Source organism: Scomber japonicus, chromosome 12 (genome assembly GCF_027409825.1).
Source record: "Scomber japonicus isolate fScoJap1 chromosome 12, fScoJap1.pri, whole genome shotgun sequence".
Lineage (NCBI taxonomy): Eukaryota > Metazoa > Chordata > Actinopteri > Scombriformes > Scombridae > Scomber > Scomber japonicus.
In genome coordinates, this window is record NC_070589.1 from 13,891,803 (window position 1) to 13,914,800 (window position 22,998).

At 38.3% G+C, this 22,998-nt stretch overlaps 1 protein-coding gene across 1 annotated transcript; it reads left to right on the forward strand.

Annotated features, from left to right (window-relative positions):
• Positions 1-950: 950 nt before the first annotated feature.
• On the forward strand, positions 951-16,755 carry LOC128368956 (homer protein homolog 3-like). Its single transcript, XM_053329887.1, has 10 exons — positions 951-973; positions 5,985-6,141; positions 8,546-8,677; positions 8,812-8,916; positions 9,557-9,565; positions 10,007-10,140; positions 12,353-12,509; positions 15,845-15,952; positions 16,100-16,180; positions 16,337-16,755. The coding sequence occupies exons 1-10, from the start codon at positions 951-953 to the stop codon at positions 16,520-16,522; spliced, it is 1,092 nt and encodes a 363-aa protein (XP_053185862.1). The 3' UTR covers positions 16,523-16,755.
• Positions 16,756-22,998: the final 6,243 nt, after the last annotated feature.

A 22,998-nucleotide genomic window follows, 5' to 3' on the forward strand; every position in this document is an offset into this window, starting at 1 on the left:
GCCAGAGCAACTCACTTTATAACGGTTGTGTCATCATTCATAACTTGTTTGATTGCAGCTATAATCCCTGAAAAGGCTGCAAGATAACTAATTTATGGCGGTTTTTTTAGGTCATGACTTGTCCTTCGGGACGATATGTCATTAAGCCTTTATACTGGCAGCTACAAGCAGACCTATAAGATCCAGTTGGCAGTATGTACTCCTGCAGGCTCATTGGCTGCAGGCAGGTTGACACAGTTTCCCTGAATACAGCTGCAGCCGGTGCTCGGAGCCTGTAGAGCCAGCAGGTGGTACTCTGCTGCCGGCTGTGTCAGACTGTTGAATGCGAACCGCCGGCTGGATGAAGAGCTGAAAACTGAAGAGGAAAGCTGAGCTCCGACCACCAGGACAGGGTTAGAGAGAGAGAGAATAAAGAAAGAAAGAGTAGAAAGAAGTAGCAGCTGTTTTTTTTTCCCCACTGCCGCAAAATGCACAGAGACGGGACTGCGGTCACTTCAGTCATCGAGGTCAGCAGCTCTACCTCCGCCGGGCTTTGACTCTCCGAGCTCCGCAGAGGTGTCCGGCGGACTCCGGTGAGCCGGGCAGCTCGGTGCTGCAGCAGGCTGTGGTGTGGCGCCCTGCAGTGAACACCCCCCCTCTGGAGAATAAAGCATCTGGCAGCCTAGAGAAAGAGGAGACAGAGGCACTTTCATCCTAGAAACAACACAAGAAGGTTTCATACCGAGATGGGGTGAGTGAGCCTGCTTCAGGAGCCTATGGAGCACAATTCATTAGGCTCCAAGTGGAAACTGAGAGCAACGAGTTTGCTGTTAAATGAGCGGAACAAACTCTTCAAAATCATTTTTTTTGTCTGAATTTAGCCCCAGTGCAAATACTTGTTGGGTTAATGGATGCACTGCTTCAACTCTTTCTTTGTTTTTGTAGAAAAGAAGCTTCAGTCTCCTTGTAAGATGTATCCGCACCACAGAGAAAGGTAAGCACATTTTGAACCTGAGCTTGGTCTCATTATGATTTTTAAAAAATATATATATTATTTGTAGTGTTTGTGACCTTGGGAAGCCAAACACTTGGGGGGAAAAAACTTGACTGTAGAATCAAGGATAGTCAGAAAGTTAAATTATGACAATAAACAATTAAGCATCACTCCTCATGTTGATTTTTGCTCTGCGCCACATCTGGAGCAATGTTCTACTTTCCTTCACTGCCTCTACACTAATACAGATTCATTTCAGACTTGATGAATCTAAGGCAATAAACTTATGTAATGTTTGTTCTCCCTTTGGTCGTCACATTATTTGATCCATAATTCTTACTAATGGCTAAGAAAGTAGGAAGGAGCGCTCGTACAGTGGAGCATGGCAGACATTATTAGTGTAATTTCTTTCCAGTTATTGCAGAAAATACACTGTCTGATTTGTTAAGTATGAGTCCAGACTCCAATTGTATGATATAATTATCTTTTTTATTATTTGGTTACCATGGATTTACAGTTTGGAGTGTTAATCTGCTACAGACACAAACTGAAATCAGATCCTGTTGCCCTGCTGTCTTTTAGGTGGATTATTTCCAAGACAGTATTGTTTCAAGCAGCCACTTGATTTCTTTTTAGCATCAGCAAGTAAAGGGGATTGGAAAAGTCTTTGCATCGGTTTATAAATCTGTCATTCTGATGTTTAACAGCTGTGTATAAAAGATTTAGAAAGATCAGCTGAGAGGGCGTGCGGAGAAACCCAGTAAAGCAGATTGTGGATACTGTAAATTGTGGTGGGAATTACTGGGTTATTCATCCTGAGGTGCAGTCCAGACCTCCATTCAATCACTATCAGGCTTTGTTTATGCTTACAGACCCCCATTAAGCCCTGCAGGCCACATCCATCTGCTGAGGATGAAGGTCAAGAGACTGAAGATGCTGACCAGTTAACAGAATAATAATTTTTAGACTTTGGAAAGAGCGAGCACTGACAGATACACACATACACATACACATACATAAGCTGGCAGCCAATCCTCCTTTTGTTCAAACATGTAGTCTTGATTTTGAACTGCAAGCACTCCACTACAGGAGGTTACAGGTCTGATTTCTGGTTGGTCCGGATCATAGCTCCGTTGGATCCCAGTGGAGGCCTGATATTCAGTAGCAGAGCACAGACACTAAACCTCAGTCAAGGTCAAAGACTGACTTTATAATTGCTCGCTGCTCTTCTGGACAGCACAATGAACCTAGTGACATTTTGCTGTGCATCTTGTGTGTTGTTTAATGTCTCCATCACTGACCTCATTCTGTGTAATATAGGCTTCATATACACCACAGCTCATATAGAAATACATACAAAACTATGACCCACAAGCCAAATAACCATCATTGTAAATAGACCTGAAGCAATTATTCATTGGTAACTAGTGATTGACCATTTAAGTCATTTTCAAGCAAAGATTTCAAGCTTCCCAGTTGTGTCATTTCTTTGTGTTTTATGATCATTAAATTAATGTTTTTGGCTTGAGTTGGGTAAGTAATTAAAAGTTATTACCTTGGGTTTTTGGAAATTGTAATCAGCTTTTTAATTTTTTAATTTTTTGTTTTACTATTTTCTGAAATGTTATTATGATTATGATGATGACAACAAGGTATAATTATATCTGAATATAGATCTAATTGTAGTCAAAATATGTGTTATATTTTCTGGGAAATCTAAATGCTTTTTCCAGTAAAATACAGTCTTTACAGTATGTAGTCTTTACAGTACGTATGGTGATGTCATAGTTTGAATTCAACAGTTGAATTTCTTCTGGGGTTAAGAGGACACGCCACCTGTTTTACACATCAAATTCATTTGACTTGTGATGAGCAGTGTTACTTAACCTGTTAACAGTTGTCTAACGTCCTCTGTGGCTCTGAGAGGAGTTTTATAAAGTCTGACTCTGATGATGTCATCACGGTTTTTCCAGCCAAGCGTAGAGTCCAGATGAAACAGCATTTGGAGAGCATCCACCATCCGTGTCATGACGTATATCTCAATGAAACAGCATAGACAGGCGGGACATAATGTTGGGAGGGGTTTGATTTAAACGTTTAACAGTTGCAAAACATTTTTAATTTCATGTCAAGTTTAAGACTTCAAATATTTGACAGTGTGGAGTTTGAAAGATAAGGGCATTTAACAGACAGTTATTTCATGGCAATTGTAGGATCCCAGGGAGTAAAAGTCAGCACATATCAGCTCTACTAGCTTTACTAGTGTCAGAAGTATATTATAATATTTCTATCTTTAATCACTTGTTTGCATACTTTATATATAAACTTAAAATGAAAAGTAATCCTAATATGGTGGTTGAATTATATCACTAGAAAGCCAGAACACAAATCTCACTCCAAGCTTCAAACAGACTGCCCTCATCGCTGTGTCATGTCCCGGTCAGACCTCAGATCAGATCAGTAGCAGCGGTTGTGGAAGCTAAGCAGCAGGTCATCTGACAACAGGGAGGATTACTGTGAGATGAGAGGGAGAATTATGGCACAAGTTATTATCAGACTGGAGTGAGTGGGCTGTTGAAATGCCCTCTGTTCACATCGACATCTTTGTAGCCAGTCCTTGAAACATTGTGCGTGTGTGGTGTGTGAGTACGTGTGTGATGGAGAGTGAGTGTATATGAAGTTCATATCATGTTGTTTCTTCTTTACATCATGATCTCTTAGAGTGAGAAACACAGAGAGAGACCATTATTGGATTTTTGTGTCACTAATGGGGTCAGATATAAATGTACAATGACTGGCCAAAATAATACAGTTCTATTGGGAACAGCGACAGCAATTTACAATGCTGCATAGTTGAAGTGTCCTGGTTTTTTACTATTTTCACAGTTTAACTCGGCTCCTCTTTCAGGCAACATTTTATGAAACGAGCAGCTAACACAAAGGTGAAGAACAGCAGCATCTTGTCATAACATTTCTATTCTTGAGTCTAATCACAGTGATTTTGTGTGCTGATTCCTAATAATGACAATATATACTCAATTAATATTTGATGGATTGTCATGAAAAATAGTACAGACATTCATGGTTCAGCTGTGGTAATCCCTTGACTTTTCCTCTACTGTCACTAAGGGCCTCGTCTCACTTCACAATTGTGATTTTGAATGAAATGTCTTGACAGCTAGTAAACAGCCTCGAAAATTTAGTACAGACAATCATATCCCCCTCGGGACCAACTGTAATAACTTCAGTGGTCCCTGAATGTTAATATGTCAGCCAACTTACTGCCGTGGATCTGAACCATGTTATGAATAATGACATCGGTCTAAACAGGATCATAGTATTACAGTGGAGATAATTACTGTGTTGATGAAGATCCGCTGAAATACACAGACTGTGCTGTTTTAACCGCTTTTCATTTTTCTGATTGTTTGGGGAATATCTTACTTGCTGATGCGCATGCCTGTTACCACAGCAACGTATTTTATAGACACTGCTTAAATAGATCAGTTCCTTGACAGTTCATGTCCAGATGGTGGATTCAATAGTAGTTTTGATTTTGAATCCTATCCTAAAATGAAATACCTGTTCTGAAAGTGCTGTGGTTGGTCTGCTTTACTTTGGTCTGCTTTGTCTCAGTAATGACACTGTTATAAGAAAACTCATTTATCATTTCAAATAAATTGTATCAGTGTTATAATGATATAGTAGAGTGTTATCTTCAGAGAGCACTGTAGTCTTTTTGTCTCTTCATTGTTTGCACAAAAATTTGTACCAAGGAGAAAACAGGCAGTAACAGTTTGATAGCCTGACCTTTAACTTGAGTAACTTTCAGAGTGAAATCGACCTCTAGTTTTATATTTTGTCATCTGTACTGTGCTTTATTTCATATCCAACTGTGGGGATACACGGTACTGTTAATGAACTAACTCTGACATCAGCTGAAGAGAAAGAAGGGAGTTAAAGAAAAGAGAGAAATACTTTCAGCAGCTTTGCTATTCCTACCACGTGACAGTGGTTAAACCGTTTTCCAACACTAGTGACTTTGTTGCTTTGATTTATTTACCTCGTATCCTGGATACATCTCTGCAAATACTGGCAGGAGCAGAGCGGAGGGTGAGAGAGTCGGGAGAAGGGTCAGAGCTTTTTAGTCAACATCATATGCCAGCTAAGTCAAGTCTGTGCGGCTGGTGAATGATGCAGGAAAAAATGTGGAAAGCATGCCAAAGGATGGTTCCAACATCTGTCCCTGAATGGCAGAGAGAGAGTAAGAGAGAGAGAGAGAGAGAGAGAGAGAGAGAGAGAGAGAGAGAGAGAGAGAGAGAGAGAGAGAGAGAGAGAGAGAGAGAGAGAGAGAGAGAGAGAGAGAGAGAGAGAGAGAGAGAGACCAATACCCCATTACGAAACTAATGAAGGATTTCCTTTTAAGCAAAAGATGGACACAGTTTAGGCAGGATTGTATTATGATGGAAAAAGTTGAGCTAAATTCAGACAAAGATGGACATGAAATGAAATAAGCAGGTTGAATACACAGAATTTAGTTTTTATAGGCCATTGTCAGCAGGCCTGTGTGGAAGGGTATGCATACAGACGTCTTAAAATGATCAAATATTTCTAATTATAGGGTTATACATGAACACACAATAGTTTGGGTTATTTAACATGAGATATGTCTGTGTTTAGTTTGTTTTAAAACTCAATTGGAAAATGATGATATATAATTATTTATGTCAAACCAATTACCAATACTTCAATCAAAATCTGACAGTTGGGGGTTCATGTTGTTTGTTCTTGTAACCATGCTGCTGTCAATCAAATCTGATCCAACTTAGAGTTAAAGTCTTAATAAATAACACATAAGAATTTTTTTTTCTGTCAGTCTTAGATATTTAATATTAGGTTATATATAATATAAGATATATATATATAAGATATGTAAGATTTGACACCAATTTTCAGGTGCTTTACACAAAAGTTCTGCATCTCACCGTCATCCCTGTGTTTCCTCCTCCAGGGAGCAGCCGATCTTCAGCGCCCGGGCCCATGTGTTCCAGATTGACCCCACCACTAAGAGGAACTGGATCCCCGCCAGCAAGCATGCCGTCTCCGTGTCCTTCTTTTACGATGCTAACCGCAACGTCTACCGCATCATCAGTGTGGGTGGGACCAAGGTAAGGGGAAGACGATGATTAAAAAAAATAAAAAATGATGATGATGATGATGATAATGATGACAGTGTTCAAAGTTTTGATAATGAAACCTTTTGTGCTGTGTTATTGGAGTATTTGCAGCAAAGCCACAGACCAAAGAAAACAGACTTACATCAACATCATATTGATTTCCCTCTAAAACAACCATCATCCTACCACAAAATCTGTTGAGTTAAGAAATATGCACTTAACAAAGCCATAGTGGGTTTCAACACACCAGCAGCCCAGTCCACTATCCTCGCTGGCCTGTGGATTTAGATTATGAAGAAGAGGCCACAACAAGCACTGCGTAGGAGGGGGGTCTATCTGATCTCTTCTTAGCACCTCTGGTCTGACCCACATTTCTGCCTCCCAGAAGGCAGTGCGGGGTGACAGTTGTTCGCTCAGCAGCCCAATTCTGCCAGGACTGGTGTCTGGCTCCAGCATAATCTTCATTGCTGCCGCCACCATCCAACATGTTATGTCGAAAATGTCACAGCACAAATGCAGACTTCAGGGTTCATGTAATCATTTGTCCTAAGCCGCCATTGCCCTGCAATTCCGGGATTTTAAATCGGCTCCATTATTGTAATGCTGGAGATGACGTAAAAAGGTTTACAAATAGGTCTGGAGGGGGGAGAGGGAGGGGGGGTTGGCTTCAGCCACTTTCCTGAGACTGAGGTGATGAACCTGGTGGATGTGCCATGTGCCCATTCTCTATGCTAGGATATCATTTAAATGTGCCTCTGCTCTGAATTCACTATGAACAATAAGTGAAGTGGCAGAGCGGTGGTTTTTGATCATGTTCAACTAAAAAGAGAACAAACATGTCTCAGTGGAGAGGCTGCTTGATCAAAGTTGCCACAAATCCCAGAGGTAAACGAATGCTTCACAGATGTTTTCCTGTGTCATTTTTCAATGGACATTGAAGTACAGTGCAGTTTTCAAATGATCATACAGAATTATTCAAAGAAAAATGATTTATTATGTACTTTCCGTCATTGATTGCTGTGTACTTTTAAAAGGAGAAATCCACCATTTGAAAATATTGATGTTCTTACTATCAGTTTAAAAGCTGCATCTACAAAACAGTGGTGTTGTTTGGTCTGAGTATAAAAACTTTCATATGTTCAAATGGAAGAATATGTTTAATGCACACCAGGCAAATAGGAAAGTCCATGGATGACTAATGAAAGTTAATCCAATCCACTTTATTTATATAGCACGATTTTAACAAACACAAGGTTTCCAAAGTGATGCACAACAAGATAAAACACAATAAATAGATAACACAATAGAAGCACAATAAAAAGATGAAGTAGAAAATAGAAAGATAAAAGCAATAAAATAAAATAAATATCTTGTGCACTGCCCGCACAAGATAAAAATATGCATGTATACACATAACATCAACACTCTACATGGTGTCAAAAAGCCAAAGAAAAGATGTGGGTTTTAAGAAGAGGTTTAAAATGAGACAGAGAGGCCTGTCTAATGTGCAGCAGCAATTCATTCTAAAGTTTAGAACCTGCTCTATGTCTAAAGTGCCTTGAGATAACTTTGTTGTGTTTTGGCGCTATACAAATAAAGATTGATTGATTGATTGATTCAAAGTTTTGGAACTGCAACAGCAAACACTCGATCCCCTCTGAGCTTAAGCCTAGCTTTAGGCACTGTCAGGAGCAGCTGGTGTGTAGGGGTGCAGCAGCTCAGAGAGGTAAGGTGGGGCAAGGCCATTCAAGGCTTTAACGCAAATATTGCATCTCTAATATACTTATATATGTTAAAATGGTAACCTGACGTGCCAGATGGTTTGTTACACTGAAACATCTGAGAAGTCGTCATTGGAAACTGTTTGGAAAAGGGCAGACACTTTCAAAAAAACACTGTAATTGGATGACACATCTGTCTAGCACTAGCTTACCTTGCAAGGCAGCTGGATTCACACCAATTTTTAGTCCAAACCAGTGGTGCTTTAGAGAAAAGCACCTAACTTGAAGCCTGACAAGATGGATTCTCATGTGATGTTGTGATCTCACAAATCCATTGTAACTAAAATGAAGAAAAGGTAAAAAATCGGTAAAGCAAACTCTAAACATTTTCGCAATTAATATTTTACTCATTGTAATTTATCTACTGCACTTATTTGCACTTTGCATTATTTTATTATCTTATTATCTATAAAATGACATAGCACTAAAATGACAGCATGTACAGATGTTATTATAGGACTTTAGGATCTGAAATGAAGTGAAATGTCAATTAAAACAAGGGGTTTAAAGAAAAATCTGTTTTATTTGTGCAGACACACACCTGCAACCTTCAGTTTTATTCACATGATGAAAACCTGAAGGGACAATCACCTTTGTTTTCTCTGTGTCTGCAGGCGATTATCAACTGCACCGTCACACCCAGCATGACATTTACCAAGACGTCCCAGAAGTTTGGTCAGTGGGCTGACAGCAGGGCCAACACTGTGTACGGTCTGGGCTTTGCTACAGAACAGCAGCTGCACCAGGTAAAATCATCTGAAGTCAAGTAAATTATACCTCAGTAATTGTACATGTCCTCATTGCACATGTCCAAAGTTTTATTAGTGCTGTATTTTCCATGTTTTGTAACCTGAAACATTTTCTTTGTCCTCTTTTTAAGTTTGCAGAGAAGTTTAAGGAGGTGAAAGATGCAGCTCGTCTGGCACGAGAAAAGTCGCAGGATAAAGAACTGGCCAACACAGCCCTAACCATCGCTGCTCCTCAGGTGAGCTAAAACCTTGCCATGATCCACTCCACTGGCATTTTAGGATCCAGGAGGACACAGTGAGCACAGGCCAAGGTTACACAAATGCACCTGTGTTACTTTGCATCAGTTCAGCCATTAGACAGAGCTGATGATGCGATTGAATCAGAGGAGGCGACGAAGGAAAGGCGAGAAAGATGAGCTGGGTCACTTCTCTCGGAGGGAAGCAAGAGTGAGGAAAACTAGGACGATGGTAAAATTATCCCTCATGCCGCCCAGCAGCGCACCCCATCTGCATTTTCTACCCACTACTAGCAAGAAGCCTCTGACTCAAATGCTGTAATGATGAAAATGTAATCAGCTCAGGGCTTTTCTGATCAATAGAGAATAATTACCAATCAGTTACATCTGCTTGATCATGAGGAACATGTCCATTTCCCTTGAATTCTACAGCTGAATAGATTCCAAGTGTTGTCTCTCACTCATTGGCAACTGTCATCATTTAATAGTATTCAGCTCTCACTAGGTAGCGCTGCATTGCACAACTGATCACACAGCTAACTATGTGTGTGGTTGTGATATTTTGGAAAAGGTCATTATGGATGATGTGATGACATTTTTTCTCTGTCTGTTTTTTTCACCTGATGGATATCTTCATTAGTTCTCACAGGTGAGTCTTTCATTGTTGTTTTTCCCTCTGCCGCTGAAACGCTGAGTGTTATTCTGCATAAAAATATCTTTATTTTTTTGTCCTCCTGTCTCTCCCTGAATTTTGAATGTAACATTTCAGCCTTATTTTATCAGACCAATACAGACATCATAACTATTTCAATATGTACAGCTCACATCGCTATAAGTCCATCAAGACTTGAGACACCAAAGACAAAGCAAATATTATTGTTTATAGTAGTTCAGCTCAAAAGCTTTACTTTATAGTGTGTGTTTTTAATGTAAACATGGAGCAGTATTTATTGGACTTTTCTGTGAATTTGTTATTGAGTTGTAAAAAGTAGTTTTTATTAAAGAGCAGCCTCTCTGCTCTCTGAAAACTCTGTTATTATTAATAGTGTGTGCAGTATTAGGAGAGTCCATTTACTGATGTGTCTGTCAGGACCTCTCGGATGAACTCCAGTCTCCACCGGTGATGTGTGTGAACGGACCAGAGGACAAGCTGTTTCGCAGCCAAAGCGCAGACATCACCCTGTCTTCTGAGAAGGAGCGCATTAAAAAGATGCTCTCTGAAGGGTAACTGAGTTACACACAAACACATATACACACATATACACACACACCCACGTCTGTCTTTATATCCTTGTGAGGACTGGCCAAAATGTCCTCACAACACAAAACTGTCCTCAAAACACTGGTTTTCAGCTGAAATTGGTTCTCTCAAACACACACTTTCTTCTCTGAGTCCAATCTCACTTTCTGTTCAAACAGTTAAATACAGTGATAGGAATCCCTTTGTGAAGTGCTTGTTTTGTGTAGGAGTAAAGAATCTGGTTTCAGTTTTTACTGCAGAGAAAACTGACTGAATAGAAACAAGAAGAAAACCTCTGAAGTTATTTTCTCCTCTTTTTATTTACTCACAAACATGCAAGGTTCATTACTGACCTTGGAAATAGAAGTTTGATAAGTAAAAAAATCTTAGCATAAGGTCTAGTTACTGGCCTTAAATTGCCTTCATCGGCATCATAGAGATAGTTTACTTATTATTATGTTACTTGAGTATGGAAATTCAGTCTCATGACAGGCGATAACCAACTCCACTACAACTGACCAAACTCCATCTACTGATGGAGGCCATGTGATGTGGCCAAAAGCAAACAATATATGCAATGGCAAATGTACAGAATTCTTTTTGAAGTTTAAATTATCAATGGAATAGTTCAAATTTTGGAAAATGTGAGCATTAACTTTGTGGACAGCACCCTGCTAGCTGTTTCCCTGTGTTTCCAGTCAGGTGTCAGCTTGCTAAGCTAAGCTGACAGCTCCTGGCTCCATCTAAGACTGTTATTCTTCTCATCTAGGGTCAAGGACAAAGCTTAGGCAAGATGTATTACAGCATTTCATCCCTTCTGTTTAGAAAACTGGAAATTGCATTTGTTGAAACAGCATACATACAATACATCATAAAAGGAAATGTGCATTATGCTCAGTAATCAGCCTATGCATTTTTATACCAATCATCCTCATGATGGTGCCAGTATTAAAATTGCAGTTTGGAAAGTATGCTATTTTGAACATAGTGATCCTGCTAAACTTCATGAGGTTGGTACAAATTTCAAGTCAATCTACCAGATTATACTTGAGTATTTTTACAGTTGTCATTTCTTGAGTTAATTACAGTTTGACGTCATTGAATTTGTTAAGCTTTCTAGGATATGAAGAGGCCATTATTGAGGTGTTGACTCATTGCATCAAATAAAGCTTGTAAACATCCCCTCATTCAATCCTTTGAGCCACCCACAATGCTTTTATATCCTACAGTCCAGTTATTACACCAGAAGCTGCTTCTGAATGGTTACCATGGTAAACCTTTGCCATGGGACAACCTCAAGCTTTCAAGATGTAGAGGGGTGGAAGAAACAAGGCCAAAGGATCAGAGATGAAGAGAGAATTTCATTGATCCTTTCTGCCTCTTATAACAAAATGAATCAACTTTAATATCATTTAATAATCTCATATATAATTTATCTTGTGTATTTTGTAGAAGTGGTATATAAGTGCATCCATAGCCTGGGAAAAGGTCTGTTTTAATTGTGAATATTATATATCCTTTATTTGGACTAAATGTGTTGTACTATATATTCAGTCCAATGTAAAATTGAAGCTACATAGATAATAAAATGTAATGCTCACAGTATTTTTATGTAGAACCAAGGCCAGTAGAGAAGACAAGAGAGTCTATGATGCCACATGTACTGACCTTATTTATGCATTACAGCAACTATGTCACCTAATGCTTACACATATCTTGAGTTGAATGATCTAACCACAGTTAAAATGCCTTGTCAGTATTATAAAAGTGGCCTTTGAATGCCCCAATCAGCCTTTTGACAAAGATGGCTTTCAAACAGTCAGCCCTCTGAGATTAGAGGATGACTGTGGGAACATTTTGGCAAGTTGTTTGCTCTCTGGGCATTTTAATGAGTGTATCTTTGCTTTGTTGTAAGACCAATGAAATGACCTTCACTCCAGGCAGTAGGTGTGCCAATGTAGTCTGCATTAGTGATTTGGTGCTTGTGTTAACCACAATGTGTTTTTATCATGTTCCAAACTCTAGGGATCAGGATCATGTCATTCTCCTCTCTGACTCATACTTCCTGTCTGCTTTATTCTGAATAAACTATGTTAGTTAAGATACACTTAAGGTTGTTGGTATGTAACTAGGTAAATACTGTACAATACTGTAATGTGTATCATTGCTTTCCATATTTCTGTATGTGTTTTTCAGGTCTATTTGTGAGATGAACCTGGAAGCTGAGCTCTTCACTCTGCAGGACAGCAACTCCAAGTTGGTGGCAGCTTTGCATGAGGCCAATGCTAATGTGGAGCAGTGGAAAAAACAGCTGGCAGCATATCAGGAGGAGACAGACAGGCTCAGAGAACAGGTGACACTCCGCTTTATTCAGTCTTACACTCAAGTACAGAAAAGCACAATCAAAGGCAAATATAACTCCTGTGTGACAATGATGTACTTATTCACTTTCTGTCATGTAAGTGTCAGTTGGTTACACACCAGTGAAGGTTGTGTGTCTGTATCACACACATTGAGCTATTGGAACAGCTTCATGTCAGCCATCTCCAAAACTACCGAACAATACTATAAAGTTACTATGAACACCATATTTCATTATTCTGATGCCAAACTGCTTCATTACTACGGTCACAAGTACAATAATTAACATGTCATGTTTAAGGGTTTTGCTGCCTTCATATCATCCACATAAACCTACTTTTAAATCTTCACTTTGATATAACTAAATGGAGACTTAAGCCAGAGTATCCTCCCTTTTATAAATCACATGATTCAATGCTTAATTTTGCGGAAACAGAAACAGAATACAGAATAATGAGGAATGTTTTTTTAAATCAGCTATGTTAATTATATTTTAAGTTATTTTTGTGCATGCTTTATACCTAAACAATGAACAACAATACTTGGTAGTAAGCATATATGTGAATCCAAAATCCAGAATTTTCATTTCTCGCAAAAAAGGAAACAGAGATTAACTTCAGATTTGGGATTTATTGGGGTATTTATATATATTAATACCATAATACTATAGAACCTGTCCTGTACACACAGTTATGATTGCCTAGGTAACTGTGTACTGTAACCAAAACACTACTGCATCAGCAGCTTTGATTGATATTGAACTCTTTTACTTAATAATAGATGCATTAGAAGACCTCTGGGTTGTCTTGTTTCCTCCAAATACAAACTCTAACATGCCCATAGGTGTGTGCCAGGTTTGTGATAAACTGGTGACCTGTTTCTTTCATCCAATGCATGCTGGGACATGCTGAAGCCCCCTACAACCCTGATCAGGATAAGCGGTTTAGAGAATGGATGGATGGATAGATGGATGGATTAGCTGTAACATGAAAAGCATTTTAGGAAAGTTGGCCTCAATACTGTACATGACATAACATGTAATATAGAGACACATTTGTTAGCATGAGAGGTGACTGTGGAAGCAGATCATGGCCGTTAAATTGGGCCAAAAAGCTTCATGCATTATTGAGTCAAACACAGAAAAGTAGTTGTTTTCTCATGTAGCTTTCTAAACTCCTTTGGCCTCATGTGTCGCTCAGTCCTCGCTCATTCTGTAGCAACCTTCGGACAAAAGCTGATGGTTAAGGTCACACCTAATTATCAGTGCTGGTGCTGTGAAGATCTGTAACAGGAGCAGACATTCAGGTTATTGCAGAAGTAAAGCCTTGCTCAAACAAGAACAAAGCAAGGCTGATCATGTGATGCAGTCTGTCACCCTGTTGCTTTTAGTAGCGACTTAGTTGTACGAGAGCGGTCATGCTGAGTTTGATTGGGTCATCATTCTCAGACAATTAATTTCCTTCGTTTGAAAATGTTTGTTCATAAAAAGAAAAAAAGTGCCAGTTAGTCAGGCTGGTAGCACACTTCATCATTCTTTGACAGGGCTTGTGCTGCAGGCGTTTTCCTTCCAAAGATTTAATCAAGGTGTTCTGTGTGCTGGTTGAACTGGTTCACACTCGCCATAGTGTTTGGTATATTCATATGGCAATGTCATATTTCACCACAAGGGATTTCAGTCTAAATACACTGAGCCTCAAGAGCGTTTTACACTTGAATTACCTCTCAGGTTCCAGTGGATGCAGATGTCCCTGCCCTCCCTATTCCCACACATCAATAAAAGGTATTTTCAAGTTTGCTGGTAACTGATTCCTTTGGGAACAACCTTGCCTGAGGCTGACAATTACCAACCTCTCTGATCCAATGTTTTAATAGCTTGATCCCTTTCTATTATAGCCCAGCTTCACAGTATTGATCACTACGTTTTAATTTTCTCTTGTCTGGTATTTCAACAGTTTTCACCGTTTTGGTTCCCATCAATAAATAAATTTATACAAGTGAGAAGTCTATCTCCTTTGGACCAAGCTCATTCTCTGTGTCTCAGGGTGGGGACCAGGTGGTTGAAAATGGTTCACGTCTCTGGGGTGGTGTGAGAGGGAGAGGGGTTTGTAGGACAGCAATATCCTACTTTCAATGCCCCAGTTAGGAAAAAATGAAAAATCACCAGAGGGAGCTGGCATCCACTCATTTCTCTCTCTCTTTTTTTTTCTTCTTTCTACTGCGCCTCCTTGTCTCAACCATACATGGTTTAAAATAATCCAGCCTGTCTTTCAGACGCGGGGGCATTATTAGAGGTGTCCTTGTGTTTTTTCTGATTCATGAGACCCAGATGATACTGCAGGGAGAATTTTATTCCTGTTTACACATTAATAGCATCTAATCTGCCAAATCTTTAATGAAGTTTTTGCATGTTTCAACTCGTTAGTAGAGTAGAGAAAAATAATGAGGATTGAAAAGGAGGTGAGGACAAAAAGCTTACTGACTGAGCCACCTGCTGATGCCCTGACTTTTCCTTTAGAGCCACCGTGAGGTTAGTTTTTGTGGTTTTGACACAAATGTCTCGACAACTATTGAACAGATAGACATTAAATTTGGTTGAGACAGCAATATTTCATCTAGTGCTATCATCAGGACATTTTAATTTATCCAATAATTATTTATTTATTTATTTATGACCAAATACCAAAGCTAATTAGCAAATGTTTGCATACTATCACACTGAACTAAGAAAGTGAACATTATAGACATTGGTATATACTGTATTGTACAGTACTCACAAAAGCAGCTACAGTAGCATGGCTGTGAACTCTTTCTTAATTACCAATACGTTAATTCATGGTAATCCATATGTTGCAAATATTTCATCAACCAGATGAAACGGAGTGAGACATATAAACTTTGCATAGATTTTCACACTGAAACGGACTAGTATGCTAGCAAGTTCATTGATATTGATCAAATTGATAGACCTATTAGCTTATTTGTTTGTTATGTTTGTCTTTAGGCCTTAATTTTTCAACAGAAGTTTTACTCTATTCTGGCATCAGCGGGGTGATTTCCGAGGTCCCACTCTGACAGCACTGTGATGTTGAAAGAAGCTTATACCATTGGCATTGAAGCTCACATTGGTCTGCATAAAATAAGTTTAAAAGGGAAGTGAGAGTTACCAAATGTCCACTTTATTTATGAAGCTGTGTCACATTAAATCTCTCTCTCTCTCTCCCTCTCTCCCCCCCTCCCCCCTCCCTCCCTCCCTCTCTCTCTCTCTCTCTCTGTGTGTGTGTGTGTGTGTGTGTGTGTGTGTGTGTGTGTGTGTGTGTGTGTGGTAAGGTGGCAGACTTGGAGGCCCATGGAGGCCATGGCCCCAGTGACCTGCTGAAAGATGAGCTGACCCAGTCTCTGGAGGAGCTGGAGGCCCTGCTGAAGGCCAAAGATGAGGTTGGTACTTTAATATTTCATTTTATCATCAGCTGAAGTCAGAAATGGTAAGATGCTGCAAACAAACATCACAAGTGCTAATGAATGATTCAAATAGGAGATTGTCATCCATCAGCATAACTGATAGAAACCTTTCAATCCTTCCAGGAAATTCACATTTTGCAAAGCAAAAAATTAGAGTACCATGAGATGGAACATGATAGGGATGAGGCCATACACAGACTGCAGGTAGGAGTGTTAGTACTACGTAAACCAGACATGCTCTCATACATTTTGTTAATATTGGCTTAGTAAAAGTGAAAACAAATCCATTTACAGTAGTGACTTTTTTTCTTTTTTTTGCCTGTCCCTAACCCTAACCCTAACCCATCCTCTTCACTGCAGGAGATGGAGATGCGTAACTCAGATTTAGAGCGGCGCATCCAGAACACAGAGCAAAACTTAAATAACTCTCTGGAGGACAGAGATCGCACAGACAGTGAGATCCAAAGAGCCATTGAAATCCTAGACATCAAGATCTTTGACCTTAACGACCTCCGCCAGAGCCTGGTTAAACTCATCGACAAGTAAAAAGGAAAAATGGAGAAATGGAACAGACTGACAGGGTTGAAGTTGCCGTGGTGGATGCAGCAGGGAGTAAACACAACAAAGATGGAGCTGGTCCCTGTCCTCTAAAAGCACAAGAACCATCTCAGCTGCAGGAAGGTTAATCTGTATCTGTGCTGCAGCAGTGGCTGCACTGTACTCAACTATATACTGTAGGTGTTGGCCTAAGCAGCGGCTATTGCTTGTCCAATCTAATGTAACGCTTCATGTTGCTTTCAAGAGTTAACATTCAATGCAATAAACCAACTTTAAGGTAAGTCTTAACAGTGCTAGATGTTAAATATTGAGACCTGGTGCTTGTAGTTTTTCATAAGTATGACTTTTGTATTTAAAAAACAGTAGAAATGCAGTGTCAATATGAATGATAAGAGGCCTTTTTTCAACTGATGGTTGATATTTACAACAAAATGAATCCATACAAATAGGGATAGGAACCACACACTAAGTGAAAAGTGAATGCAAATTAAAAAGGGACAAAATTACTTACAATATTTGCCTATTAAACAGCCTGCATACAACACAATAAGCTATTACTCTTTTGTAGCTGCTCATGTATAATGTAGCAGCTATAATAAACAAAAATATTTAATATAATAAGTTGAGTACAAAGTGAAAGATAGAGTGGACATGATTGGCGCTTTTCCACAGGAATAAATAACTTTATGCAAGGTCAGTAAAATAATCTGCTCTTAGTGTTTGATATTTTAAAAGGCATGGACACACAACTTTAACTTATAACCGCAGATCTGATTATTGACACCAAAGATCAAATGTCAAATGAGAGTAATTGATAAGGTCTTTCAACAGCTTGTCTAATATTACATCCTTATTTAATCACATAAGGAGTCTTTAGTGCCAAGATAAGTCATGATAACTTAAATAATAAGTACATGTTAACAGACACATATTAAATAATTACATTTAGAATAAATAAGTGTTTTCCAAATGATATAACTCAATAATACTATGGTTATTATGTAACTGTATGAGGTTAAAGTTATCACTTAGTCTTACAGATAAGTTAAATTGATATTCCAACTGGCTCAGTCTGAGTAACTGTCGTGTGCATCAATTCTTAACAAACCACTGACATAATAACTTACAGTAGCTCCACATCTTAATAAACATATTGCTCTGATTGATGTGATGCGCACCAAGGAAATTTAAAATATTTTATGCCTTCTGCCATTGTTTCTGCACGTTACCTTTGCTGTGGACAGTATGCCATAGGCCTTCAGAGTGTGAGTATACTGTATGAGTAATGTATTTATTTAAAAAAACAGTCTTTTTATCACACATACTGAATTTAACATAGTCTATGTGCTGTTTGTATTATTTTTTCAAGCCTTACTGTTCTATTTTAATTATTGGTTGTGGACAGTCATGCCGGCTCTATTTCTTAAACATGTTGAGCTGTTGTCATGGCAGTTTGGAAATAAACACGAAGAATACAGTCTCTCATTGTATGTACTTTTTTATGTAGTTGATCTTCAATGTATGTTTATGTATTTAAGGAAGTCAATGAAACTGATTTGTATTGACTTTTACCTTCAAGGGACACTGAGCAGTAAGATTTCAGTGTTATGAACCACTATAAATGCTTCATGTTCATGTAAAAGGTTGTAATGTGGTATTATGTAAGTCCAGTTCTTGTTTTTTTTTGTTTGTTATTATTTGGTCATGTTTCACAGGTACTGTCATGGTGAATGACGTTTGCACTATAAGATTAGAGAAACAGGCTTTTGATCAAAGGTCACCAGTTCAATCCCTGGATCACCAGAATAAATCCTGGCAGGGAAAAATAATAAATAAGTGTTTCATTGCTACCATTACTTCCACTTTCACAGTAGGAAGCTGAACAGTGTAGTCACAGGCTGATATATTGGAGACCGATTACATTTCAAAATCAAATTGAATCAAAATTAGTAGTTAAATGTATTAGAATTGCTGTTTTATTTAGTGAAGCCTTTAACATCTGTTACCTTTCTAAACCCAATGTTCAGTATTATGATGTGAAAGGAAATAGAAAATATTTATACTAGACAACAAATTAACTGACAACTAGCATGCGTAGCACCTGTTAAGGGAAGAAACAAACAAACCAAAATACTGACTAGTTTAATATAGTAACTAAGTGGTTACTCTTACAGCACACAAAAAACACCACTGGCCATTACTGTGTTGTAAAGCTAGACGCTCAGGATTTGAACCTGGTAGATGTCAGTACACCCCCGGAGTTAAGGAATGATGTTTGCTTCGGCACAACAACGCTCAGTCAAGTCACCCATGTTAATTCAACCAGCATGTAGCATTAGGTTAGTGTTCCATGATATACATTTACTTCCAACTTTTAGATGATATGTCCCACTTGCTATGAATCAAGCTAAGTTTTGTTAGTTTGTTGTTACAGTCACATACTGCCAGCCACATTGTAGCAGTCACCCGTTCTTGGGACTTGCTATCATTTCCCAGATGATGGGTGCATTCCCCGCTTGGCCATTCAGGGCATGATGACGCCCTTTTTCTGGGACTTAAAAGAGGTATGAAACTTTAAACTAAGGGCAGTCTGGTCTTTCCTCGACTTACTGCAGACCTCATATGAGCAGATATTGCCTGTTGACATTAACAAAATAACCTTTTAACCAAGTTACCTGTATTAGTGCAGATCGCAATGCTATAAATAAATGAAGTATATGTCTTCCATTGTGAAGGCACTAGTGAAGTTGTTCCTCCAAGTACCTTCAAGTTAACCTTTTTTTTGTATTTTTTATGTTTGGGATCTCACATGCTAGCAGCAAGGATGTACAGTATTTGCATCTACTCGCTCTGCGTGAATGAGTTCAGTCATACTATTACAATGTGCTGGATTTGTATACATACTTGCAGCAGACCATCTTCTCACAGTTGTACTTTTGAGAGAAGGCTTAATTATGCCCCCTTTGAGACGCAGGACGAGGTGAAAGGTGGATTCTGGGGAAAGAGCAAATAATCATGATGCAACACTGATGAAAAACACTGCAAACAATCATGAATCTCCTACCTTCAATCAGTGTTGTGGAAGTTTTACCTATACCCTTCTGGATGTTATAGTCTAACAAGGTGCATCAATCTTCCAGCTGAAAGATGAGATGCTGCTGATCAGGGGGGATACCTTTGGGGGAAAATCAGAAAAATGTGAATGCATGTCAGTTATTGAGTCACTAAATGGTTACAACTGCAACACAAATAACATCCCTGCACACTGGGGAATGTAACCCATACTCATGTATATAATAGTTTTCCTGACATCATTAAATCCTGCTGATAGTACTTGACCTTTGATTCATGCACAATTACACTACAAGTACACTTATACAATTTCTCTGAAATTAAACAAATATAGTAATAGCGTCTTGTAACAATGGTGATAACGGACAGAATTGTCACAGAACCTTATTACACTGTATTTGGGAGCAATGAGATTAAAAAGTTCGTATTTGAGTGAAGAGTATGTTTATTTATGTGTATAATAAAAACAAATTGTAAAAGGCACATGTAGCTTACACCTGTCAGGGAAAAGAGGTTGTTGTGTCATGTCAGTGATTTGAGTTGTTGCACTTCATACAGCAGCAACACACTGCTCAATTGCTCTGAAAGAACTCTGTCACACAACAAATCTGCCTGGTTAGATTAGTGATACTGTGGGTGAGTTGCCTTCCCATTTAGAGGATTTCCTTTTCACCCTCTAAAATTAAATCTGAAAGAGTGACACTTGACATTTGATAATAATAACAATAATAATAATAATAATAGGTGTGATTTATATAGCACCTTTCACAAACCTTTACAATGGATAAAACAAACAAATAAACAAAATAAACAATAAAAAAAAAATTAAAAACCAGATCAAATCACGACTGATTTTGATTTGGTCAATTATACCCATATATTATAACAGATTTGAAGAGATTAGATCTTGTCTGATCATAGGATGCTAAACTGTTCCCAACATGTATTTAACTAGGAGATAAGCATCAGTTTGAGGTAAAAGGAAAAAATAAAATGTGCCACACTTGCTGAATGTGTAACACATCCAATAATGAACAACACACACCACCACCACCATGTTAATTAATCTACAGGGGATATCATAGAGGTTTGTTTCCTCTTATGTCTTCTCATGTTCAAAGAGGAGGATTTTGGCTTTTACATTCTCGATAGTGTCTCTGGGCTCCACTTCGAGAGTTATGGTTTTACCCATCAGTGTTCTCACAAAAATATTCATCTTCGATTACTATGAAGAAGATAAGAAATATTATGACTAAAAAAAGCCAGCTGAGACAAAAGCATGTTGCTAGGAGCGTTGCTGTACTTTTAATAACACATGGCCTCTTCATAATTAGAACAAATATTCAGGTGACTGTGTTTGTAATAATACTCCACTTTTACCAGAAGGTTGTTTAAACAACTATTGCTGACTGACAGCTTACATTCACAGTATTATATTTCTTTTTACATGCATAAACTCTCTTAAAAATTATATTTATGCACATGTAAAGTGATACACTGATGGTACTCGGACAAAATTACAACACATTATTAAACAGGAAATATTTCACGTTTTGTAAATGTCCCTAAATGTAACAAAAATAATTGTTTTAGAAGAAATAAAATTGTACTTACACCGAGACCATTCACCAGCAGTGAAATGAAACAGGAACTTAATAGTCACAGCTCTGTGCTTCAGCAGGGAAACAAGCTCATCCTGTTACTTTATGTATCTGCTGGCTGACACATCTGCACCGGTGGAGGAGGGCTGGTGTGTCGCTGGCTGGTGCTGACATGATAAGATGTAATGGCGGAGACGAACTAAAGCAGGAATAGTCGAGCAGAATGATTAAATACTAAATATTAAATTAAAAAAATATGACTACAGTAAGAAATAACAGAAGTTCATATGGAGTCCAAACAGTTTCGAACCAACAACGTCAAGCATCACAACCGACAGCATTACCAGCAAGCCACAAACCAGTGAATAGAAATGTGTTAGAAGGGAATATAAAGTAAAACAATGGTGAGGGAAAAGTTGAACAACGCAGAAAAATAGAGCAGGGATTTTTATGATCTAACCCTCCATCACCAACGTTTTTAAATATTGATATTTCTACACAGCTACATAAGTGTTAAGTTAAGAAATGGCGCCACAGAGACATCTGTACATAGGCCAACACATTATATAACACTATAGTACGTGAACAATCAAAACAAAGAGCAACACTGAAGCAAATAATACAATAGTGTAACAATTAAAACATAGTAAAATACTGTAGCAATTAAAACATACCCTAGTAAAATAGTGTATAACAGGACCGGTCTTGTGGCAGCTACAACGCGCTAAATAGTCTCACGTAAATATTGATTCCTAAAATATGCTGAGTTCGAGGTTCTTCAAACAAATTCAATTTAATGTTGACAGCCAGCGTTAGGTTAACTATTAACGTGGACAGTGTACAATTTAATTTGTTTCAAAATTCATATAATTAAAGAAGCCAGCAAATTGAATCACTTAAACATTTCCATCTCAGGGTTGGTGGTAGTTTGCGATTCACGAAACTCTCACATTGTATTTTGCGCTGATTTAGCCCTACATTTTATAGTCTAAATGGCATTTACCTTAATGTAGTAATCTTATAGAACTACACACCCACTTTTTTTTTTACATAATTCACACCCCCTGACCCTTACATCTAATCTCACTGCTCATGCCTAAACCTAACAAAGTGTCTGTCATGCAGTAAAGTGAGTAAGTGAGTCTATACACCAATTTGGAGACATTTAGTCTTAAAATGACCAATAATCACATTTGATTGGGATAGAGAAGGCTCCCTCCCTCACCAGGCTATTCAACTACATTTGTCAAATAAGTAGCAGCTGTCTATACCTTACCTCCTAATGTCACCTCTACTAGGCTACACAATAAATGAAACTATTATTACATACAGGATAATGTAATATTGTTATATACATCTATTACAGGCAGACACACACTCAGACTGTCATTGTGCTTCTGGTCGCCACCAGATGGAGCTGTGGTACAGAAGAAGCTATACACAGCATCACCTTCAGCCTGTGATCATTACATTTGAATGGAAAGAATATAAAATGGAAAAAGAAATACAATGTAAAAGACGACAATTGTACAAAATGCAAAAGGATAATATTTTAATGGTTTATTTACTAGTAGTAAACTGACACTGGCAGACATGTCTGTTAGAAAGAGGCTCACAATGCATGATGAAACAGAATCGCATATTAAATATGAATGTCTTCAAACGTCACAAAAGATGGGCATAGAGTAAAATTATGACTTTATTTCCAGCTTTTAATTGTCCACTGCATGAACGTGACTGTTAAAACTGTATTTTATAATATTTAAACATCTACTTCTGTCTATACAGAGG

Coding starts and splice junctions, on each gene's coding strand:
- LOC128368956 (XM_053329887.1), top strand. CDS start 951: ATGTATCCGCACCACAGAGAAAG. Junction 6,142..8,545: donor TCAGTGTGGGTGGGACCAAG/GTAAGGGGAAGA, acceptor CTGTGTCTGCAG/GCGATTATCAACTGCACCGT. Junction 12,510..15,844: donor CAGACAGGCTCAGAGAACAG/GTGACACTCCGC, acceptor GTGTGTGGTAAG/GTGGCAGACTTGGAGGCCCA.